The 24,151-nt window shown below is 38.0% G+C and overlaps 1 protein-coding gene across 4 annotated transcripts in view; it reads left to right on the forward strand.

The window, feature by feature from the left end:
- The first annotated feature begins 1,042 nt into the window (after window positions 1-1,042).
- Window positions 1,043-24,151, forward strand: part of LOC149845608 (phosphatidylinositol 4-phosphate 5-kinase 9-like) — a 97,343-nt gene continuing 74,234 nt past the window's right edge. The window contains exons 1-5 of one of the 4 annotated variants that reach the window (XM_089995859.1): window positions 1,043-1,168; window positions 3,405-3,478; window positions 3,596-4,895; window positions 5,536-5,703; window positions 6,346-6,511. In XM_089995859.1, the coding sequence (XP_089851985.1) occupies window positions 3,622-4,895; window positions 5,536-5,703; window positions 6,346-6,511 (1,608 nt within the window). In that variant the 5' untranslated portion in view covers window positions 1,043-1,168; window positions 3,405-3,478; window positions 3,596-3,621. Of the gene's footprint in view, window positions 1,169-2,623; window positions 4,896-5,535; window positions 5,704-6,345; window positions 6,512-24,151 lie in introns of those variants that run through there. The other 3 variants (XM_089995856.1, XM_089995858.1, XM_089995857.1) reach the window with 3 other exon arrangements.

Consider the following 24,151-nt stretch of genomic DNA (forward strand, 5'->3'; position numbering starts at 1 on the left):
CCGCCCCGGTCCACTGCCATCCCTAATTCAAGACTGCTAGAAGAGCCATAAGCTCATGACCATGTTAGCCATTGACCATCTAAAGGGTGAGGTTATGCCCCAAGGGGTTTGGTGCAGTGGCAGGAGCCTTGGCCACTAGTTGGGTGGTTAAGGTTCCATACCCGCGAGTATCAGACCCCTGCATTAATGAGGGCAAGCGATAAGCCCTTACTCAGCCAAAGCTTTTGGGAGTTCCTGTGCGAAGGGTGTGCCACGCGTTTACAATATCAGCACCGACCATCACTATGGCAAGCTTAGCCAGCTCAACTACGTCTCTGATTCCGATGGTGCTTTTTTCGTCCTTCATGAAAAAATGGCTGATAGCCACATCTGCACTTGAGCATTGACATTGTTCCATGGTTAAGCCTAGGCCCATTCCGTACATAGTCAAATTTCATAAGGCTTCAGCGTACTCAATGGAGCCCGGATGAACACAACCTCATGTACCACTCTTGGTCCTTGAAATTGATCACAAGCCAACTAGGAAATATGGTTACTAAACTAGACAACCTGCTTTACAAATAGACTTAACTAATGACTTAATTAATGTGGAAGTCAGGATATCATATGATGCCACCCAGAATAAGTTGAATAACCAATTATCATATACAACCATGAGAGAGAAATAAAGAGAGCCGTTGATCTGCCTAAGATGTTGGACCAACATGGCCACCCATGGCAAAAAACCAAAATTTTCCAAAAAACACCGAGAGAAATAATGCGTTTTTCGGTTTTTAGGTATCTTTTTTGCAGTTTCAACCCCATGAATGTGTTGGGCATGGTTGATTCATTAGAAATCCACACTTGGATCATGTGTTTTCTATGAAAAAAATGATATTCACGAATGTCTAGGAATTGAACATAAGTCGATCTCTCTATATTTAATATACATAACATCTTGTACGGTGAAAATGTAAAAACAAGACAAAAAGAACTAAAAAACCCATGTTTCATTTAGCATATTTCAGAATGTATTTCTCTCTCTCTCTCTAGATATATATGTGCTGGATATAAAATAGACGTTGGTACCCGTTTTGCCGCCACGAGGGAGGGCTAATTCATCTCAGAATCAGAGCCGCGAGAGCTCAACACGCTTCTATCTTAAATCTCGGAATACTATTTGGTACAGGTATCTGTTGTTCTATATTTAAACACGATGTTTTTGCCTTATGTATGGTGATAAATCGTGTGATTGATTTGTGATCGTGATCCTTTGTGGTTTTTCTTTCTCAAATTTCTCCCATGTCGGCAAGATGAACCCCAAAAGTTTTTGGGTTCAGTGTCGCTGGGGAATTGATTCTGAGTGTGTGTCAATCAATTGTTTTATGATGAATTCGATGCTAATTCTGGTTGGTGATGTTGGTGATTTTGATTTTTGGAGTTTTCTTTTTTTTGAGATATTGGCTTTATAGTTCATAGTCGATCTGTTGTTATTAATTGGAAGATTGGGGGAAGATGGAGTGAGAAAAGTCTTGGAATTGCAGCTACCCATCTATCCTTTTTGCGGTTTTCCCAGATTTTGAGCAGCAGATGATGTGGGGAAGCTTCGTTGTTGTAGGATCATGGAATGAAAACACAGTTTTGGGGAGATTGTTATGGGATTCAATAGACCGAACCTCTCTTCTTGAGGAAAATTTGCTTTTGGTTGCGATGTTTTTAAGGCAATTAACGATAAAAACGGGTGGGTATGTCTTTTAAGTTTAAGTATAGACTCTTGAGTCTGGATGCTAGAATCATGAAGATTTGCTGAACACGGCAGGGATGTGAACATGGGAGAGTAGAAAATACCAACTACGTGCTATTTGTGGGATTGTTGAACAGAACCTGAAGTTTCACGTCGGATTGTTTTCTTATGTAGTCATAATGGTCAAGCTTGATATTAGATATAGTTATTTTTAGGGCCTTTGTTCACTTTTGCTAGTTGTAAATAAAGTGATCTGTGCTAGGCTTGAAGTTGCAATTGCAAGCACTAAGCAATTGGTTTCATTTGAGTACCATGGCTCCGGATGGCAAAAATAATTAGCTGCCTATCTCGTGATTATTATCATTATCGTTGTTAATTGTTGGTGGTGGTTCTGCTGCCACAGTGGCTATTACTTCTATTGTACATGTTGTTATGAAGTCATGGGAATGTGGTCTTGAGTGCTTATCAGCATATGTTTAAGGAACGGCTTGATTGATTTCTCCAAAAAGAGAATGGAAATAAAAATAAGTCATAGTTCCTTCATTGTTTGAGTTAATTCTGTACATATTTTTAACATTTCAGCCTTTAAAACAGGTGAAATTTGTGAGAATAGAAGTAACCACCATAATATTGTAGAATTCGCCGGAAAGTGCAGATGACAATTCATGCTGGAGCAACGATGACACAGTGTGCCCCCACGTGACAAATTGGGATGAGTTTAGATAGTTGAGGCTTGTTGGTTGTTTGTGCCAATCGCTCAAGGGAGCATCGAGGCTTATCATAGAATCTGGTTCCTTCACAACTTGCAGTTGCACGTATATTTGAAAGGAACTCCTAAATGCCCACATTATATTGTTTGCTCAAATTGTAGAAGAGTCACGTTAATCCATATTCCTTTAACAATGGATTGTTTCTTCCCAAATGAATTACTAATTAGTCAAGGAAATCAGGTTGAAGCTACACGACAGTTGTTCATTAAGTTTTTTCATTTCTTTTCCATATCTTCCAGAATGCTGGAAGTCGTGCTTTTGAATTAAGTGCTTCAAATCTCCTGCGATCCTCTGTAGTTTGTTTATATTTCTGTCAATATTATGGCATAATCCCTGCTCTCTCAACATTACACGGAGCTCACAAATTCAAATTTTGTGTTACTATAGGTTCTGTCATTTCATCAGCTTGAATATTTGGTGACCGAAAGAGCTCCATAGTTAATTACTTCTAAAATTTTAGCCAGAAGAAGTGATGTAGTTAGCTGATGCTTGTTAGCTAGATTTACTAATAACATTGTCTTTGTGCCACACCTCTTCCTTTTCTTTCAGATAGTGCACATGTCCTCTGATCTGTCATTGTCTCTTCTTGGTTGTATATGTTATGCTGGATTGGTTCCTTTCACCATTTTTTTAATGTTTTAAGATGCCATATTTTGATCACGTTTATCATCTTCTTTAGGGCTGCATTGCTGAAAAATGAAAAAATGAAAAAGGAGCTCTAACTCTTATGTTGTGCTTTTAGGCTTTTGTCAGGTTCTTTCTTTTTGTCACGCAGATAGTGCACATGTCCTCTGATCTGTCATTGTCTTTTCTTGGTTGTATATGTTATGCTGGATTGGTTCCTTTCACCATTTTTTTAATGTTTTAAGATGGCATATTTTGATCACGTTTATCTTTATCATCTTCTTTAGGGCTGCATTGCTGAAAAAGGAAAAAATGAAAAAGGAGCTCTAACTCTTATGTTGTGCTTTACGGATTTTCTCAGGTTCTTTCTTTTTGTCACGCAGATACGTTGAGGAACCATTACAGTTACTGCACTTTGACTTTATGATTTCATGGTTTTCTCTTGTGCCTTTTGTAATAACCTGGATTTTTTGAATAGCGAGAAGTTGCACTTGTACATTATGCATGTCTGGCCCTGTGGGCCATGCAGATGATGTTGACAAAGTATACTCTCATTCTGAGAAAAGACAGCCCCCTCAAGATCCAACTTCCTTCAGTGAGAGAGAACATTCTCCTATCCTGTCTAATGGACAGAACTCCCAAGCTGTTGGATCCAATATCTGTGAGGTGGTGGAATTGGTACTTCCAAACCGGGATATGTACTCTGGGTCATTGCTGGATTGCATGGCAGAGGGCTTCGGGATGTATGCTTGGTCTGATGGCTGCATATATGAAGGTGAATGGAGAAGAGGGATGATAAATGGACATGGCAAGATTATATGGCCTTCTGGAGCAATTTATGAAGGAGAATTTTCTGGTGGCTATATGCATGGTACTGGAACATATACTGGGCCTGATAAAGTTACTTACAAGGGTGGGTGGCATTTTAATGTCAAACATGGATCCGGAAGAAATTTTTTTTCTAATGGGGATGTCTTTGAGGGTTCTTGGGTTGAGGGTGTAATAGAAGGCCCTGGGAAGTGTGTTTGGGCCAATGGAAATGTTTACACAGGCAATATGAAAGGTGGAAAAATGTTCGGAAAAGGTGTCATGACTTGGTCAAATGGGGACTCTTTTGAAGGAAACTGGATGGGTGGCATGATGCATGGTTTTGGAGTTTATACCTGGGTTGATGGTGGGTGCTATGTTGGAACATGGACGAGGGGGGTGAAAGATGGAAAAGGAACATTTTATCCCAAGGGTGGAAGGCTTCCTGCAGTGCAGGAGCTTTACCTTAGTACTTTAAGAAAAGGTGGTCTGATACCAAATCTGATAAAGCAACAGCACGGTACAAATCTTCGTCATGCTTCTTCTGTGGACATGGGAAACCTCAAGCTTCGCAAGCCCCCTAAACCTGGTCGTAGTTCATCCACTATTCTTCCCAAAGGCATCCTTCAGAGCTCAGAACAGTCCAACAATAGAAATGTGTCTTTGGAAAGGCGCTGGAGTCTAGAATCTGCGTTTGAAAAGATCATTGATCACAATGCATCCACTGCTACAGAAGCCATTGCAGAAGACAATGAAGAGGAGGTGGACACAAATGTACCTATTCTGGAAAGGGAATACATGCAAGGTGTTCTTATCAGTGAGCTGGTAATCAACAATAGCCTGACACCGCTATCCAGGAGTGCCAAAAGGAGGCAGAAGAAACTTGCAAAGGATTTCAAAAAGCCAGGCGAAACCATCATTAAAGGCCACCGAAGCTACGATCTGATGCTTAACCTGCAGCTTGGAATCAGGCAAGATTCATGTTTCTGGCTTTGGGGAATTAATGTTACATTGTTCCCAATTGCTTTTTCCCTTCTCCTAATTAACTTGTAACACCATGCGCACAATCAGGTATGAATGAACTAAACTATTATTAGTTTTCATAAATTTCAATTGATTTAGTATTAATACTATGTTTAGGATGGCTTTAGTGAAGTCTGACATGCATCTTATGAATTCTGGATAGTTAAAGAAAATCAGTTGTCAATACTACATTCTCCCTAGCCATCTCTGGTTAAATCATCTAAATTTATGGATCGTCAATTTTGTTAGTTTTCATACATACATCCAAAACTTTCATTCCGTTATGTTTATCATCCTCTTTCTTCTTTTCTTCAAAATTAACTTGGTTATAAAACATCAACATTTTTATGTGATCATAGCATATCATACCTTAATTTATGCCTTTTATTTTCCTAGCCCAATGGATCGGTTGCCATCTTTATCTTCTCTTGTCTTTTACATAATGAAAGGATGTCCTTTTCTTCTTCTTTATTTAAGCATCTAATATAAAAGATTAAATTATTTGTCTGTAAGTGTGTAACTATTTATACATATGTATGTATCTGTGTTTAAATTTACATTTTCCCTAACTTTATGTTCTGTTTGCAGATACACTGTGGGAAAAATTACACCTATACAGAGACGTGAAGTTCGAGCATCTGATTTTGGTCCTCAAGCATGCTTTTGGATGAGTTTTCCTAGAGAAGGTTCCCAATTGACACCTCCCCATCAGTCAGTTGATTTTAGGTGGAAAGATTATTGTCCAATGGTTTTTAGGTGATTTGCTTGGATCTCAGACTTGAACTTTGATAAGGAAGAAATGCCTTGCACATGCATTTTCTTGTTTTTTTTTGTTGGTCTCTGCTCTTTGTTGTGGCAATGAATTTTAAACTTTTATTTTAGGGTATTGTTCAAGTTTGCAAAATTGCTCATGTTTATGCTTTGTCTTCCAATTTGATTGTCTGAGGTATAGGTATCTTCTGTTTGTTGACCATTGTTTTTAATCTTGCAAATGCACATGCACATGTTATCATAAAATTCAAATCTGCAGTTATGGTTGCATTATGCTGGCATGCTGCTATGTGCTTTCATTTTGTATGCAGTCCAAGAAGACAATTACCTATTATGCGGCGCAGTGGGCACTATGATGTTAAGTTATTTAGTCTTTTTCGACATTTTCTTCCATCTTTCTTTATTGTTAGTAGCGTAATTGTGAATGATTACCTTTTTATGTCTTGTGATGCTGGATGGTGGAAATCGAATAATGGAAGTGTGTGCCTGTTTGAATTTCTAAGCTGTCCACAATTGTCTGTCTTAATATTATAGTTGGTCAATGCCTGAAATGCATTCTTTCACCATTCAAATCAGGAACATATGTGCATGTTTTCAAATGTAATAGACTTTGGTATTTCCTTGTAGGAACCTGTGTGAGATGTTCAAGATAGATGCTGCAGATTACATGATATCTATTTGTGGTAGTTCTGCACTTAGAGAGCTTTCTTCTCCTGGCAAGAGTGGGAGTGTGTTTTTCCTCTCTCAAGATGATAGATTTATGATTAAAACACTTCGGAAATCTGAAGTACAGGTAGTTCCTTATTTTGTAACTTCATACCTTGATAGTAATTGTTATTTCCTATTTTTTTTATTAACATATGCATATAATCTGTATTATTCAGGCTGGGCTTTCTCCGTTTATGTAGTTGCCTATGAATCTACTTGCAGTAAGCATGTTAAGGACATAATTTGGATTATCTGTATTCCTTGGGATTTGCTCTTTGTTACTTTTTAAGTTTTGACTGCATTATTTAAGGTGTGATCTTTTAGAGGTTATTAAAGTTTTATATTGTTTAGGGTGGTATGCATTGTAACGACCCCAAATCATACCCGTTAAAAAGTGACAATTTTTTTTTTAACATTTGCAGAAACATTCTTAGAGACCCGAGACCTTTACAGTCGTAATCAATCCACAACCACAAGGGATCTTACACTACCATCATCCAAATCAAACCAACTTTATTAATTAAAAACATAAAGTCTAAAAACATATGTAATTAAATATAAATAAATCAAAATGTAAAGTCACTCTGTCCTTAAATGAACTTGTCAAACAGTCGTGTAACCCTCGTAGCTCTTTGTAATAGCAGGTCTTTTCACTGGGCTTCAGAGGCTATGAAAAACACAAAAGTAAATGTGTCAGAATCAAAGATCTTGTGTACGAGTCCCTCTAATAAATCAAATAAGTAAAAGAAGATAAATAAGATTAGGGATGCAACTATAACAAATTCATAATTCAATTAACCATTCATGCATTAGGGAACAATTATTAATAATAAGAAACAATCATCATGCATTATTAATTTAGCACAAGGGAACAAGTAAATATGCACGATCTAATGCATAACAAGAATATGCATGATTTCAGTGTACATCCATGAATATATTATTATCTTTTATCAGAGTTTGCTTTTATATGCATGTCCCTATTAAATGCACACAAACTTTAGTTCATTTTTTTATTACCATTGCTCGTGGATACTCAAAACGGGTAAAAAATTTTCGAGGCTAAGTTAGGTCCCTAGTTGTATCTTAACACACAACTTGTATTTTATTATTGGGTTTCACATCTAGCTCTCGATCGATATCAGTAATCAGCACCATCCATCGGAACATTAGAAATCAACATCTAATGCTGGGACATTATTGAAATCAACATCCACTAATGCCACTTTCTTGGTATACCAAAAACAATAGCTGTGTCTACACACCACCCCCAGACAAAGTGATGGAATCTCCCTAAAACCATGGCCGAGAGGTGAACTACCTAGTTGGGTTTAGGTGCACAACAACGCACACAGAGTTTTAGTATCCTCATGGTTCCCTAAAACTACAACTCCAAGATTCCAAAACTAAAGAAGGGACATCCAGAAAAACGTGAATTACACTTTTCTCTTTTTTTTATCTTTTTATTATTCCAAATTCTTTATTTTGCAAATCAACATGCAAAACCAACAACATATGTTTCACAAATCAACATGCGAAATTCATCAGGGGACCACAACCCGTGGCAACATGGAACAGTGCAATTCGAGTAATAATATCAACTTTGATTTTTGCGATGCATAAAGAAAAACTAAACATGAAGCAACACCTGCTCAAGGCCCACATGACCTACGATGATCCATCATTTGACCATCGATGCATCTAATGCAAAAACCATAATGAATATGCCAATTATGCATTCATTTTACATGCTTTCAAATGCACATTCACACATGTTAAACAAGAATGTACATGAATAACAATTTTCACATGCATGTGATCACATGATTAAGCAAAATATATGTTTCTTTTCATGAATCTTCTCATGCTCAATATACGAATATTCATGCGAATATGCATATGTAGAACAATATAAATTTCAGGATTTGCATATGCCCACTACATGCTCATGTAAGTAAACATCGCGTTAAACATATTGACCTTGCATAATCAACCAATCATAAGCATGCGAAAACTAGACTTTTGACATGCATGAAGTCTAAGTATTCATTATTGGCAAAACCTGAAAATAAGTACACCAAACAGAATTTTGATCAAGCTCAAATCAGCGCACTTAACGTGCACAAACTGAATATTTATCATGTACAAATCTGAATATCAACTATACAAATTCTGAACATTTGATCATGCATAGACCTAAGCATTGATCATGTAAAGATCTGTGTCGTAACATGTATAAAGAAATTGATGCATGTATCATATAGAAATCTAAATGTTTTACATGCATGGATTAAGATATATTGTAATGCCCCAAAAAGCCAGGACTTGTAACTTTTAGAATAGTTTAGAAAGCTTTGAAATCATACGATTATCAGAGTTTAAATAGTACTTCAGCGGAAAATGATGTTTTTTCAAAACAAGTCAATGGACCTTGAACGCATTACAGCATAAACTTTCTTTTGTCCAATTTCACATAACCATTGAAATCAAATGGTTTCATAATGCAGTTTCAATAATTGAGAATTTGTACATCAGATTTGCAACTCATTATATTTATTGAAACTAAAAAGAAGTTTAGTATAACAACTTTAGTAACTCAAGGTTTAATTAAAAGATAATTTTTGAAAGACACTTTATACCAAATTTACTAACATATCCTTAGGAGCGAAACGTCAGGGAAAGAGCTTCATCTTGATCTCATCACGTCATCGTGTCATCGCAAGCTGTATCACCTGTACATCACATGCCCATCAATGGGTCATTTTCACGAAAAACTGGTAGGTGCACAAGAGAGTCAATATAGAACTGAAATAAGCAATTAAAACAAATTATGAGTTATATTTGGCAGGTGCAATAGACTATGCAAGTGAGTAAGCATTTCTAACATGAATATTTGAATATGCAAACAATTAAAGGTTTACAAAATTTTACGGCAAGTAACTACCTCACTCATAAGGTGCAAGAAATTGCACGACAAACAGTCTACAAGTTGCACTCGGTAAGCAATCATACAACAATAGTTATACTAACCAGAAGTTGTAAGCAACTAATAAGACAGGCAACTCCATTAGTCTTAGCTATAAACAGTTCGTAGGTTACGAGCTGTAAGCAATCACATTGACAAGCCAAGATAATTTGAACAAGTAGTAAAGCATGTCACAAGTGTCATATTGCAACTAGCATAATGCTATTATCATAAGCATTTAACTAGCACGAGCAACCAGTTATTACAAACAAGGAACTAGTGTAACGCTACAACCAGCGTGCATATTTCAATAATGTGAATAGTTTATCTTATGTTTCGATATTAGCTGGCCAGGCGGGTACGCGCAAGGCACGAAACATAGAAACAGTCGAGACCAGTCCAGGGGTTTATTATGCTATGTGTTTTAGATAACCCGGATGGTTGACTGAGTCCGCTCCTAAGGGGATGGCCAGTGACCAAGAGAGTAAATCCCCAAAGGCATAGGTGGTATGTGGATGCATCCAACTGTAAGCTACCATTTGTAGCTCATTTCCCCTAACTCCGATGACTGGAGAATCTGAGTCTTTTGCCCGTAACTGCTATTAAAGGACCTGTCCATCGGAGTTTTGTACCATCCATCCTCTCTCTTGACGAACCATGTCGAACGAGTACGACGGGGGTTTCTTAACTGCCGCCCCGTTCTACATGCTCTGGTCTTTCGACCCACTCGAGCATCTTGCCTGTGAAGGCGAAACCATCACTATTATGTGTGTTATACACGCCATTGCACGTTCGAGGTAAACATGGACTCCTCATCCTACTCATCGTAATACACAACGTACATGTTCAAAAGTACAATCATGATGAGAGGAGAATGAATTTCTCATATGAAATCCCCAACACATCTGCTTTGTAAAAGTACACAGTATAATCATTCAATTTCATATTTGTCATGCTCTGGTCCTTTAGACCCTCACGAGCCTCTTGTCTGTTAGGCGATCATCAACATTACATGATTGCAACAAGGTGCCAAAACACGTTTCGAGGTTACCATATACCTCTCATCCGATCATCGTAACACCAATATGACGTAACTGTCCAAAGGTACGACCATACCTATTAAAAGGTACAACTATGATAAAAGGGAGAAACGGTTTCTCAAAAGAAACCCCAACATTTATCCTTTATAAGAGAAGTGATACAATAATTACTCTGTTTCATAAGATCAAGTCTTTTAATTTATATTAACATAATGGCATGTTGCACGATACGAGATTTGCCTCGAATCACTCTTTTGAAGTGACGATACAACATTGCATGCAGGAGATCGTTGTGGGTCTAGCTTCCGTTCTCCAAAGACACGGCAATTTGAGAGACTTGCTTGATATATATTGAAACTCCCAAAACCTTCGAGCTTACATTGCAAGGTTGCACCCTTGATAAGTTGTGACCCTTTTCAGAGTTTCTGAATCATATTAAAATATCAAATTAGAGTTATAAAACATTTTATTCAAAAGTATTGTCTTGAAAAACTTAGTTGCACTTTCGCAACCTGCAAGACTTCCAATTTTCGCTTTTGCAAAATAGTGCATCTGAAAACGGGATTCGCATAAGGAATCCTTTCAGGAGGAACTGTTGCGCAACTCACATCCTTCGAAAATTAACAAAAAACAGGATATATAAAAGGCTGCATCGACTTGTATACAATAACTGTGAGCATGGGAACATTATAGCGTGATAGCAAAGTACTAAGCAATACTCGATATGCAAAAATCACACCTCGAGTGAAAGATGTATAAGTAAAATGCACGAGGTACAAATTTGTACATCGATCAAATATCTAAACAAGCAAGTAAATATGTAAATATGCAAATAATGCATGAGGTACGAAACCATATCTCAACCAATAAGCGTGCAGGTAGTTAAATACGCAAAGCAGAGAAGTACAGAAAGGAAAAAAAGTACGATTAGGCATCTCTAGAATGACTATTAATTATTTCAACTTAATTCAGTTCATCTACTGCCCTTTTTGCGCAACTTTCCCCTACCTTGGGAAGTTGTGAGGTTTCGATCGTCTCTGAACGCAAGTGATGACAGCTCGAGTCGTGGGGCACGAACAAGCTCTGTTGTGCAAGCTGAGAGAAGTAAACTGTTAGTATAGTAAAAACAGAATGAAAGAAAGATAAGGTGCAAAGAATATGCCAGAAATCTGGAAATGGCAGGGGCTTCACCCCTGCCAGACGAAACCTGGGAACGGTAGTCCCCCCTGCTAGACGAAACCTGGGAACGGTAGTCCCTGTTTGACAAGAACCGAGAGGCAAGGCGACTACCCTGCCAGACAGAAGGTTCAAACGGCAGGGGTGAGGCCCCTGCTTGAGCAAACTACGAGGAGGCAAGGGCGAAGCCCCTGGCTAACACATCCAAAGAGGGGGGAAAAGGGCAGAGACAAGGGGCGAACCCCTGTCTATCGAGGAAAAAGAAGGGGCAAGGGCAAAGCCCCTGTCGAAGGAATCCCAACGACAGCAGGGGCATCGCCCCTGTCGGCCGAAACAAAAGAAGGAGACAGAGAGGGGCAGTGCATCACCCCTGCCGACCAAACCAAAGGCGACAGGGGCCTTGCCCCTGTCTACCGGGAAAGACACAAAGGGAAAGGGTGAAGCCCTTGCCGAGAAGGTAAAGGCGGCAAGGGCTTGGCCCCTGCTATCCTACAAGGAACCCAGGGGACAGAAGCTTGGCCCCTGTCGGTCTGCCGAAAAGATACGATAGGGCCATAGCCCTGTCGGCCTGTCAAAGGAACCGAAGGCAGCTGGGGCTCGACCCCTGCCAACCTATCGAAAGAAGGCCAAGGCGACAGGGGTCCGGTCCCTGCCGGCCTGTCAGAGGACGAGCGAAAAGGAAATCGACAAGGGCAAAGCCCCTGCCAGACCAAGGGAAGGCATGGCGTCGCCCTGTCTGCCAAAAATCTCAGGCGACAACGGCGTCGCCCCTGTCGAAAGAAGAAGAAGAGGAACAACGAAGGGAGAGAGAGAGTTACCTGAGAAGGGGCCGACATGGTCGGCGTCACCGGCGATGGATCGCAGGTCGAAGCTCGGAGGTCGATCAGAACGGGTGAACACAGAGAGAGGGTGAGGAAGGCGTTGTGGTCGTAGTCGCCCGCAGGGAGTCGGTGGTGTTCGGGGCACGTCGGACGGGAGGGTTACTCGGGCTAGCTCTGGCAAATCAAGGAAGACGAGGGAGAGTGGGAGAGAGAGGAGGAGGGAGATCGGGAGGGAGAGGAGGAAAGAGGCGCACGTGCCCTCTTTCCCCTCGCACGACCTCTTAAAGGGGCCCGGGTGGAGGTATGAATCGAGAAACCCCAGCGGGGTTTCCTTTTTTCCAGGGAGAAACGAGGGGAGGGAAACAGAGCGACTACGAGGGAAAGAAATGAAAGAAAAAAAAAAGTCGAGGGTTTAAAACCCTCGCGATAACTATTTGTAACCCTAATGGGTTACGGGTCTAGATCGGATCCGACCCGGGTCCGAAAGTTTTTTTTTTTGACAAAAACTTGGGTTTTACATATATAACATGTATTGATCCCAGCCCAGCCGAGCTCATATAGAATTGGGTCCCAGCCCAGCTCATATATAACAAAACATTCATATAAAGATCTGAATGTTTTGCATGCATGTATCATATAGAACTGGGTCCCAGCCCAGCCGAGCTCAGTCGGCTGGGACTGAACCGATCCAGTTCTGTGGAATCACGCTATATATATAACTATCTTAGAATTTTTTTTCCATGAACAGCGGTCCAGTCCAACACTCGACAATTGTCTGGGATTGGACAATAGACTGTTTTGTCCCAGCCGACTGTCCAGGTTGGGACTGGATAGTTGTCCATTTTGTCCCGGACCATCAAACACAAACAAGATCCAAAATTTTCTTTTTAACTGAATACATGTCTCTTTTTTTTTTCATGGACCAGGTTCGTTTCAAGAACCACAATCCCATGTCCATCTGTCTCGATATGTACATTTATTCAGCGGACAGATCTGTTCAGAACAGACAGAGCGAACAGGTCTCAGATCTGTCCAAATCTGCCCATCATCACGATGGCCAGATCTGTCCACTAAACACATGGTCCAGATCTTTCCAAAATATCCACGAAGACACACACACACACACACACACACACACACACATATATATATATATATATATATATATATATATTGGAAAAACTAAAAAACATGCAGAAATAACATAGGAACTCAAATTTCACGTACTCTAGACCTACGTACATCGATTTCTATGGATTAAAAGATAAAACCAAAATAGAATCTATGGTTCTGTATAAAAATATTGACTAAAGCTTATTTAGGCTCTTTTTCTCATCCAAAACAAGAGAGAACACCCGTACCTTGTTTGGAGTTTGAAAAACGACCGAAAGAACCGATGGATGATTGAAGAGGAAGATGATCTCCTCTTCTTTCTTCCCCTTCTTATCCTTCTTTTCCTTCTTCCTTTCTCTCTTTTTTCTCTTTCTCTTTCTTTCTTTTTTTTTTTTTAAGCTCGTATAGAAAAATAGGCCCTTATCCTTCCGGCCCCTCTTCTAATGTGGCTGGAGAGAGGACTTCCCCATTTGAGAGTCCCTCTCACCCAATTTTCAAAATTTTTAAAATTCTATATATGTTGACTTTTCAACATCCTTTCCCAATTCATGTAGTCTTTCCTCCTTTCTAGATTTATCTACCTTTCTCAACTTGTAAGGACTCTTTTAGGGATTCCCAAATTAGTTAACAAATGTTGAAATTCAGGATTAATTACAATTTAATAATTAATTAATTTATTATTTATTAATAATTAAATATCCACAAACTTCTAGAGGGTACCTTATCCCTCTGTGAGTCTTTTTAACTCTAGTTAACTTCAATTTAAACATAAATATTGAATTTAAAATTGTATTTTTGTTGGGTATGGATTTTGGATATGAATCCGGATCCAAGATCCAAATACATATCTAAAATTCATTTGGATCTTGGGCTGGATCAATTCCTAATTAATATGGGTCTTGGACTGAGTCCAAATCCATATTAATTTGGATCATATAGATTGGATCCAGTCCGATCCGAATTCGGACCTGGCCCGTTGAGGCGGTCCTTTTTTGAAAAAATACGAATTTCTGGCCAACCGAAGTTCGAATTCGAAAAAGTAAAATACCGTTGGAATCAAGATTCTGAGACGCACCTAACGATATCTACTTTGAGTTTTTCCTGTGTAATTCGCCCAAATTTAACTTGAATTTCGCTTGAATTTAAACGTCAAAAATAAAACTTTTTTCACATTTTCGTTGGCTCATTTAGGCCTTGTCGATGAGACCTGGGCCAAACCCAGACTCAAAGGACATATGCCTATATAAAGGTTTTACCGATTTATCTCTTATACTTAGCCAAATTTTCGAAATCTCGAATTTGACTAAGTATGAAAATACACGTGATATTACATCCCTACTCCCTTAAAAGAATTTCGTGCACGAAATTAGGATGTACCAAAAAGGTGTGAGTATACATATAAAATATAAAAAATTATTAGAATTTTATACCATGTTCAACGTATCCCCTTTGGATTGATCCCAACACAAATACAATAATACAATCACATCAAAATTCCTAATTTACACCAAAAGGAATTAATTAAGCTATACATGCATTTCATTATAACATATTCAAACACTCTAAAAAAGTATCAAATAGCCATACAAGTGATGATGACTGCTCTGGATCATGAGGCACGACTTGCTGATATTTTGGACATGGCTCAATTATCAAAAAGTAACTTTTAGTACACAAGATGGTAAAAATGTAAGATTTTATGGTGTGCTTTGATACCAAAACTGTAACGACCCCAACTCATATCCGTTAAAAAGTGACATTTTTTTTAAACATTTATGGAAACATTCTCAGAGACCTGAGGCCTTTATAGTCATAACCAATCCACAACCACAAGAGATCTTACACTACTATCATCCAAATCAAACGAACTTTATTAATTAAAAAAATAAAGTCTGAGAACATATGTAAGTAAATATAAATAAATCAAAATGTCAAGTCACTCTTTTCTTAAAGGAACTTGTCAAACTGTCGTGTAGCCCTCGTAGCTCTTCGTAATAGTAAGTCCTTTCATTAGGCCTCAAAGGATGTGAAAAACACAAAAGTAAAGGTGTTAGCATCAAAGATCCTGTGTACGAGTCCCTCTAATGAATCAAATAAGTAAAAGAAAATAAATAAGATTCATGCAATATTTTACAAGAATGCAACTATAACAAATTCATAATTCAATTAACCATTCATGCATTAGGGAACAATTATTAAGCAGAAGGAAACAATTACTAAATAATATGAAACATTTATCATGCATTATTAATTTAGCACAAGTAAGAGAACAAATAAATATGCATGATCTAATGCATAACAGGAATATGCATGATTTCAGTGTACATGCATGAATAAATTATTATCTTTTTTCAGAATTTGCTTTTATATGCATGTCTCTATTAAATGCACACAAACTTTAGTTTTTTTTATTACCGTTTCCTGCAGATACTCAAAACAGGTAAAAATTTTCTGAAGCCAAGTTAGGTCCCAGTTGTATCTTAACACACAACTTGTATTTTATTATTGGGTTTCACATCTAGCTCTCGATCGATATCAGTAATCAGCACCATCCATCGGAACATTAGAAATCAATATCTAATGCTGGGACATTATTGAAATCAACATCCACTAATGCCACTTTCTTGGTATACCAAAAACAACAGCTGTGTCTACACACCACCCCCATACAAAGTGATGGAATCTTCCTAAAACCATGGCCGAGAGGTGAACCACCTAGTTGGGTTTAGGTGCACAACAACGCACACAGAGTTTTAGTATCCTCATGGTTCCCTAAAACTACAACTCCAAGATTCCAAAACTAAAGAAGGGACATCCAGAAAAACGTGAATTACACTGTTCTCTTTTTTTTATCTTTTTATTATTCAAAATTCTTTATTTTGCAAATCAACATGCAAAACCAACAACATATGTTTCACAAATCAACATGCGAAATTCATCACGGGACCACAACCCGTGGCAACATGGAACAGTGCAATTCGAGTAATAATATCAACTTTGATTTTTGCGATGCATAAAGAAAAACTAAACATGAAGCAACACCTGCTCAAGGCCCACATGACCTACGATGATCCATCATTTGACCATCGATGCATCTAATGCAAAAACCATAATGAATATGCCAATTATGCATTCATTTCACATGTTTTCAAATGCACATTCACACATGTTAAAGAAGAATGTACTTGAATAACAATTTCCACATGCATGAGATCACATGATTAAGCAAAATACATGTTTCTTTTCATGAATCTTCTCATGCTTAATATACGAACATTCATGTGAATATGCATATGTAGAACAATATAAATTTCTGGATTTGCATATGCCCAATACATGCTTATGTAAGTAAACATCACATTACACATATTGACCTTGTATAATCAACCAGCCATAAGCATGCGAAAACTAAACTTTTGACATGCATGAAGTCTAAGTATTCATTATTGGCAAAACCTGGAAATAAGTACACCAAACAGAATTTTATTCAAGCTCAAATCAGCGAACTTAATGTGTATAAACTGAATATTTATTATGTACAAATTTGAATATCAACTATACAAATTCTGAACATTTGATCATGCATAAACCTAAGCATTGATCATGTAAAGATCTGCGCCCGTAACATGTATAAAGAAATTAAGGCATGTATCATATAGAAATCTGAATGTTTTACATACATTAATTAAAATATATAACATGTACATACTTTATGTTTATCATAGGCATTTTTTCTTCAGCATGCTCAGCTGAACTGAGTTTGGCTGGGCCCATTAGACTGCACATACATGCCCAGCCGAACTCAGGTCGGCTCGGCCTTGCAGAACACATGGTTGCCCAGTCGAACCTAAATTTGCTGTGCTGCAACACAAAAATATTTTGCATTAAAATTTTTGTTTAGGGCTAATTGGATTTTCCTTTTCAAGAATCTGGAAAACAGGATGTTAAAATAGTTACGTAGCTTCAAACCTAGACTGGTTATAAATTTAAGTGTGTATGACTTTAAAGTTTTTAATGCAAACATCAACAGCTACTAAATCAGGAATCAAGATTTGTGCAAGGTTCAGTCATACCAAACATCAATTTATCCAGTAATAGAAAACACTTTAGAGAGTCCTATACTGAATATGAGTTAATCAGTACGCGTTTCAACAGGGAAAATGATACACAATGTTGAGATTCTGATCATGTCTCAAAAAGATTTCTGAACTACATAACCCTTAAGAAATCTTGTCCATTTTTTTTTTCCAATTTTCATGCACATGGCCTAGCCGAACCAGGTCGGCTGGGTCTGTGTTCTGCTGAACATGGTCCAACCCAGCCAAACCTAGTTGGCTGGGACTGAACTGTCCCAGCCAACTGAGTCGGCTATAGACTTTAAGCATAAAAAATTTCTTTTTTTTTTAACAGCTGCCCCCTTTTTTTTTCTTTTGACTGACAGGGTCCCAGCCCAGCCGAGCTCAGTCAGTTGGGACTGAACCGACCCAGTTCTGTGAGTCAGCTGGAATCACGCTATATATATATATAACTGTTGAAAGACGCACCCAACCCTAGGTAGAGAGAGAGATAGAGGGAGAGAGAGAGAGAGAGAGAGAGAGAGAGACGGCTGCACAGAGAAAAACTTCTTTTATTATTAGGGCTTCTCTCTATGTTAAATAAAGAGAGGCTAAAAAGAATAATTACATCTTAGCCCATTATGAAAACATAATTTCAAATAGCCTCTAATATAAAAAGATTTAACTTAAAACCACCTATTCTCAACAATATCAAATAAACATAAAACTTAAAACCTCTTAATCTCAACACTCCCCCTCAAGCTGGAGCATAGATATCAATCATGCTCAGCTTGTCACAACATTTTGAGAAATTTGGTCTCGCCAGGGCTTTGGTAAAAACATCCGCTACTTGATCTTCGGAAGATACATGATCGGTGCAGATAAACCCAACTTGAACCAGGTCACGAACATAGTGACAGTCAACTTCAATATGTTTAGTCCTTTCATGAAACACTGGGTTGTTGGCAATATATGTAGCAACCCTATTGTCACACATCATCAACATAGGTAGGGATACTTTCTCCTGAAGCTCGGTCAAGACTGATTTTACCCACATAATCTCAGTTGCAGTCTGGGCCATTGCTCGATATTCAGATTCAGCACTCGACCTGGATACAACGGTTTGTTTCTTACTCCTCCAGGTAACAAGATTTCCTCCCACAAACACACAAAATCCAGATGTTGACTTCCTATCTTCGACAGATCCTGCGTAATCTGCGTCAGTGTAAGCAACCACATCCAACGATGGATTTCGTTTAAACAAGAGACCTTTATCAGGAGATGACTTTAAATACCGAAGAACCATCATAGCTGCATCCCAGTGAACTTTTATAGGTTTGTCCATGAACTGACTAATTTTACTCACGGCTAATGAAATGTCAGGTCTAGTAACAGTCACATATAGCAACTTACCCACCAAGGATCTAAAGCTGACACTATCTGCAATGAGATATTGCGAAAATATAAAGAGTGCATACAAGTACTTACAACAATAAATAAAAGAGACAATATCACAAGTCCACAAAGGGACAATACAAGCAGAAGCCTTTAAGAAGGCAACAATATAAAAGGCCTCTTATTGAGAAGAGAGAAAGCACTCAAGAATAATGAATATACAAGGGGTTCACCCCTATTTATACAAAAAGGAGAAGAGCAAAGGGATGGCCAAAAGGCCTCAAAAGGAGAGCCAAAAGGGGGCTCCCATAGAGTCGTTGGGAGCCCCCAACGGTCACATTTGTGACCGTTGGGGGCTCCAACGACTCTAAGGTTGGAGCCCCTTTAGGTCCTCAAATAAAATAAAAAAGAATTTAAAAAAAAAATTACATTTATTCAAAAAAGAAAAATAGTTGTTTTCTAAAACAACTATGTGAAATTACAAAAATACCCCTATCGGGTATTGATGTAATATACAATATACAATATATATATATATATATATATTAGATACATTTTAACACCCCCCCTCAAACTTTACGGGGAAATGACGGAAAGTTTGCCAAGAAGAAACATGAAGCGAGGAGCCGGAAGAGCTTTAGTGAAGAAGTCCGCCAACTGATATTCTGAAGTGACATATGGAAGAGCAATAGTTTCTCGTAAGAATTCGTCACGAACATAGTGGCAATCCATTTCGATATGTTTTGTACGCTCATGAAAAGTATGATTGCTCGCAATATAGATGGCACTCTTGTTGTCGCAACATAGTTTTGAGGCTTCGGTAATATCAACTCCCATGTCTTTAAGCAGACTGCGAAGCCATACAAGTTCCATTGTCGTGGTTGCCATAGCCCAGTACTCAGCTTCAGTTGATGATAGTGAAACTTTCTGCTGCTTCTTGCATCGCCAGGCAATCAAAGAGTCCCCTAAAAAGACACAAAAACCAGTAGTTGAGACTCGATCATTGGGATTACCTCCCCAATCTGCATCAGTATAAGAAAGAAGATTCAAAGAAGAAGAGGAGGATAAAAATAGCCCTTTATTGATGGTATTCTGAATGTAGCGGATGATTCAGAGAACAACACTCATATGCACAGTTGTAGGAGCATGCTGAAATTGGCTAACTGAGTGAACCGCATGAGTGATATCGAGTCTGGTGATGGTTAAATAGGTAAGAGACCCAATGAGTTGTCTGTAAGGTGTGGAATCTTCCAGAAGAACCCCATCCTCCAACCACAATTTGGTATTAATAACCTCGGGAGTCTCTACTTTCTTATCATCAGAAATCCCAGACTTAGAACATATATCTGCAGCAAGCTTCATCTGTGACAAAATATATCCTCTAGGAGAATATGCAACTTCAATTCCAAGAAAATATCTCAGAAAACCTAAGTCAGACATATCAAAATTATTTTTTAACATATTTTTAACATTAATAATACTATTTTGATCATTCCCAGTGATAATCATATCATCAACATAAAGCAACAAAATTACGATACTAGAACCTGCATGTTTAACAAAAAGAGCAGTGTCAGTATAACAAGAGTGAAATCCTAACTTTATCATGATATCACTGAAACGATCATACCAAGCCTTAGGAGCTTGTTTAAGACCATACAATGCCTTCAAAAGCTGAAGTGTTTGACCTTGCTTAATATTTATTCCGGGTGGCGGATCCATATAAACTTCTTCACTTAAACTTCCATTTAAAAAAACATTTTTTACGTCAAGTTGATAAATAGGCCATTTTTTGGTTGATGCGACAGCTATTAAGGTCCTGACACTAGTCATTCGAGCTACGGGAGCAAATGTTTCTTCGTAATCAATGCCATATTATTGGGAGTATCCCTTAGCAACTAATCTAGCTTTATATCGTTCTAAAGAGCCATCGCTTTTAGTTTTAACTTTGAAGACCCAGCTACAACCAATAGGTTTTTTGTGTGAGGGTAGATTAACTATTTCCCAAGTATTGGCCTTTTTTAAAGCATTTAGTTCAACTTGCATTGCTTCAACCCAATGAGGTATAGATTTAGCTTGATTATAATGGGCCGGTTCAAAATAAGAATGTAGGGTTATTAAACATGCCCGATAGTTGGGAGTTAAGGAATCATAGGATACAAACCTATTTGGGGGTATTGATATTCTAGAAGAATGCCTAACTTGTGGTTCCTCAGTGGATTCAGAAATTTGAGAGTATTTTTCGAGGGCACTAATAGGGTTTTCTTGATTTCTTCTTGAGTAAACATTTATATTGGTATCACTATCATGAACATTTATATTTGAATCACTATCATTTGAGGGTGTTATGTCAAGAGGAGATACCTCACGAGTATCGTCTATGTTTTCAAGAAAATCTTCTTGTATGTCATCAATAAGATCATATAAGAATATATAATCAATTTCATTTGTTTCTTCTATTTTATCAAAACCGTTTTCTTCTTCTAGAAATGTTAATCTTTTGAAACATATAGTTTATTATTCTTAAAATCATAACATCTATACCCTTTTTGATTTTCACCATATCTTAAAAAAACACATTCAATTGCTTTTGGAGATAACTTATCCCTTTTATGTAATAGGACAAAACATTTGCAACCAAAAATACGAAGACGATTGAAATCGGGTGAAAATTTAAAGAGTTTTTCATAGGGAGAAGCATTTTTTAACTTAGAAGAGGGCATTCTATTGATTAGATAGGTTGAGGTTAGAACGGCTTCGGCCCAAAACTTCTTTGAAATATTCCTAGAAACAAGTAATGTTCTAGCGGTTTCTATAATGTGCCTATGTTTCCTTTCCGCTAGGCCATTTTGTTGAGAAGTCCTAGGACATGACTTTTGATGGCAAATGCCATTTTGGGTTAAATAGTTTTGGAATTCGTGAGATAAGTATTCGCCACCGGAATCGGATCTTAAAATAGATATGTTACTTTGAAATTGATTTTGAACCTTTTTATGAAAATCTTTAAAGAAAGTAAATACTTCCTACTTATGACTAAGGAAATAAATCCAAACATACCGAGTAAAGTCATCAATAAACGTAACATAATATGAATAACCCCCTTTAGACATAACCGGAGAAGGCCCCCAAACATCCGAATGCACCAATTCAAAAGGCCTTGATGAGAGAAAAGTTCTAGTTGGAAATGGAATAGACTTCATTTTTCCAAAAATGCAATCTTTGCAATTAATTTCTTTTTCCTTACAAAATTTGTTTCCAAAAGGAAAGAGATACATTTTGGAATAACTTGGATGACCAAGTCTTTTATGCCAAGTTTCCATGTTTTTTTCTTGGACATAAGAACAAAAAAAGTGTGAGAAATCAGATGTGGGAGTCACCTTACTATCGTAGCAAGAGATAGAGAGAGAGGTAAGAGGGAAGAGAGAAAAAAATGTTGGGCAGCAATGATGTCTTCTCCCCTTTCCATTGATATTTATATGTTGTACGAGTGGTACAATACAGTACAATAGTACAATACAGTACAGTATGCTGTACAATATAGTACAATACAGTACAATAGTACAATACAGTACAGTATGCTGTACAATACAGTACAGTATGCTGTACAAGTGGTACAATACAGTACAGAAATATATTCATTTACATATACATATTTAACAGCCTCCCTCAAGTTGAGGATGATCTTCAATCATGCTCAACTTGCCCTTAAGTAACCAAAATTGATGACTAACCAATCCTTTGGTGAAGATGTCTGCTACTTGGTCTTCTGATCTGACATACGAAGCCTCAATTTCTTCTGTTTCAATCTTTTGTCTAACAAAATGCTGATCAATCTCAATGTGCTTCGTGCGACAATGATGAATAGGTTAAAAGAAATATTAATGGCACTTTGATTATCACATAAAAGCAGAGAGGAAGAGATAGATTCATTCAACTCTTGAAGAAGATGCCGTACCCAAGTGACATCAGCTGCCCCTGCTGCCATTGCCCTGTACTCTGCCTCAGTGCTGGATTTAGCAATGGCCTTTTGTTTCTTACTACTCCAAGTGACAATATTTGGGCCAATAAAAACACAATATCCTGAAACCGACCTACGCTCATCAGGGTCCCCACCCCAATCTGCATCACAATATGTAAGTAAACGGTGTCCTGTAGTGAAGCTTTCATCTTTGTGATAGAGCAATCCATCTCCAATAGTCCCTTTCAGATATCTGAGAATACGCTTAATACATTCCATATGACAATCAGTGGGAGCATGCATAAACTGAGATGCTTGATTTACAGCATAAGCAATGTCAGGTCTTGTAAATGTAAGATATTGCAACATACCAACAATGCGGCGATATAAAGTGGAATCATGATATAATTGGCCTTCTTTTGCACTAAACTTATGATTTAAGACAGATGGGGTGCTGAGAGGTTTACAATTAATCATACCAGTGGTGTGAAGAATGTCAAGAGTATACTTGTGTTGACTTAGAGTGAGTCGATCATCTTGTCTATCGACTTCAACTCCCAAGAAGTATCGCAATGGTCCTAAGTCCTTCATCTTGAATTTGGCCATGAGTAAAGACTTGACCAAGGCAATATGTGCATCATCACTCCCAGTGATAATGATGTCATCAACATATATAAGAACCCAAGTAGTAACATGATCATTCTTATACATAAATAAAGAATGATCAAGTATACTCTTAGAAAAGCCATGCTGCTGAATTTCCATGGAGAAACTCTCAAACCAAGACCGAGATGCCTGTTTTAAACCATAAAGAGACCTTCTCAATTTACAAACCCATGTAGCCGCATCATGTTCACTATATCCAGGAGGTTGCTCCATATACACCTCTTCCTTCAAGTTCCCATGTAGGAACGCATTCTTGACATCCAACTGGCTAAGAGACCAACCATGCTGAAGTGCCAAAGTGAGGATCACACGAATGGTGCCAATTTTGACAACAGGGCTAAAAGTTTCCTCATAATCTTGCCCATATTGTTGTGTGAATCCGCGTGCAACAAGGCGAGCTTTATATCTTTCAATGCTACCATCTGGTTTACGCTTGATCTTGTAAACCCATTTGGAACCAACAACATTTCTATCAACAGGTCGAGGAACAATATCCCATGTATGACATTCATGAAGTGCTGCCATTTCTTCGTTCA

Source organism: Nuphar pumila, chromosome 2 (genome assembly GCF_984573655.1).
Source record: "Nuphar pumila chromosome 2, dmNupPumi1.hap1.1, whole genome shotgun sequence".
Taxonomy (NCBI): Eukaryota; Viridiplantae; Streptophyta; class Magnoliopsida; order Nymphaeales; family Nymphaeaceae; genus Nuphar; species Nuphar pumila.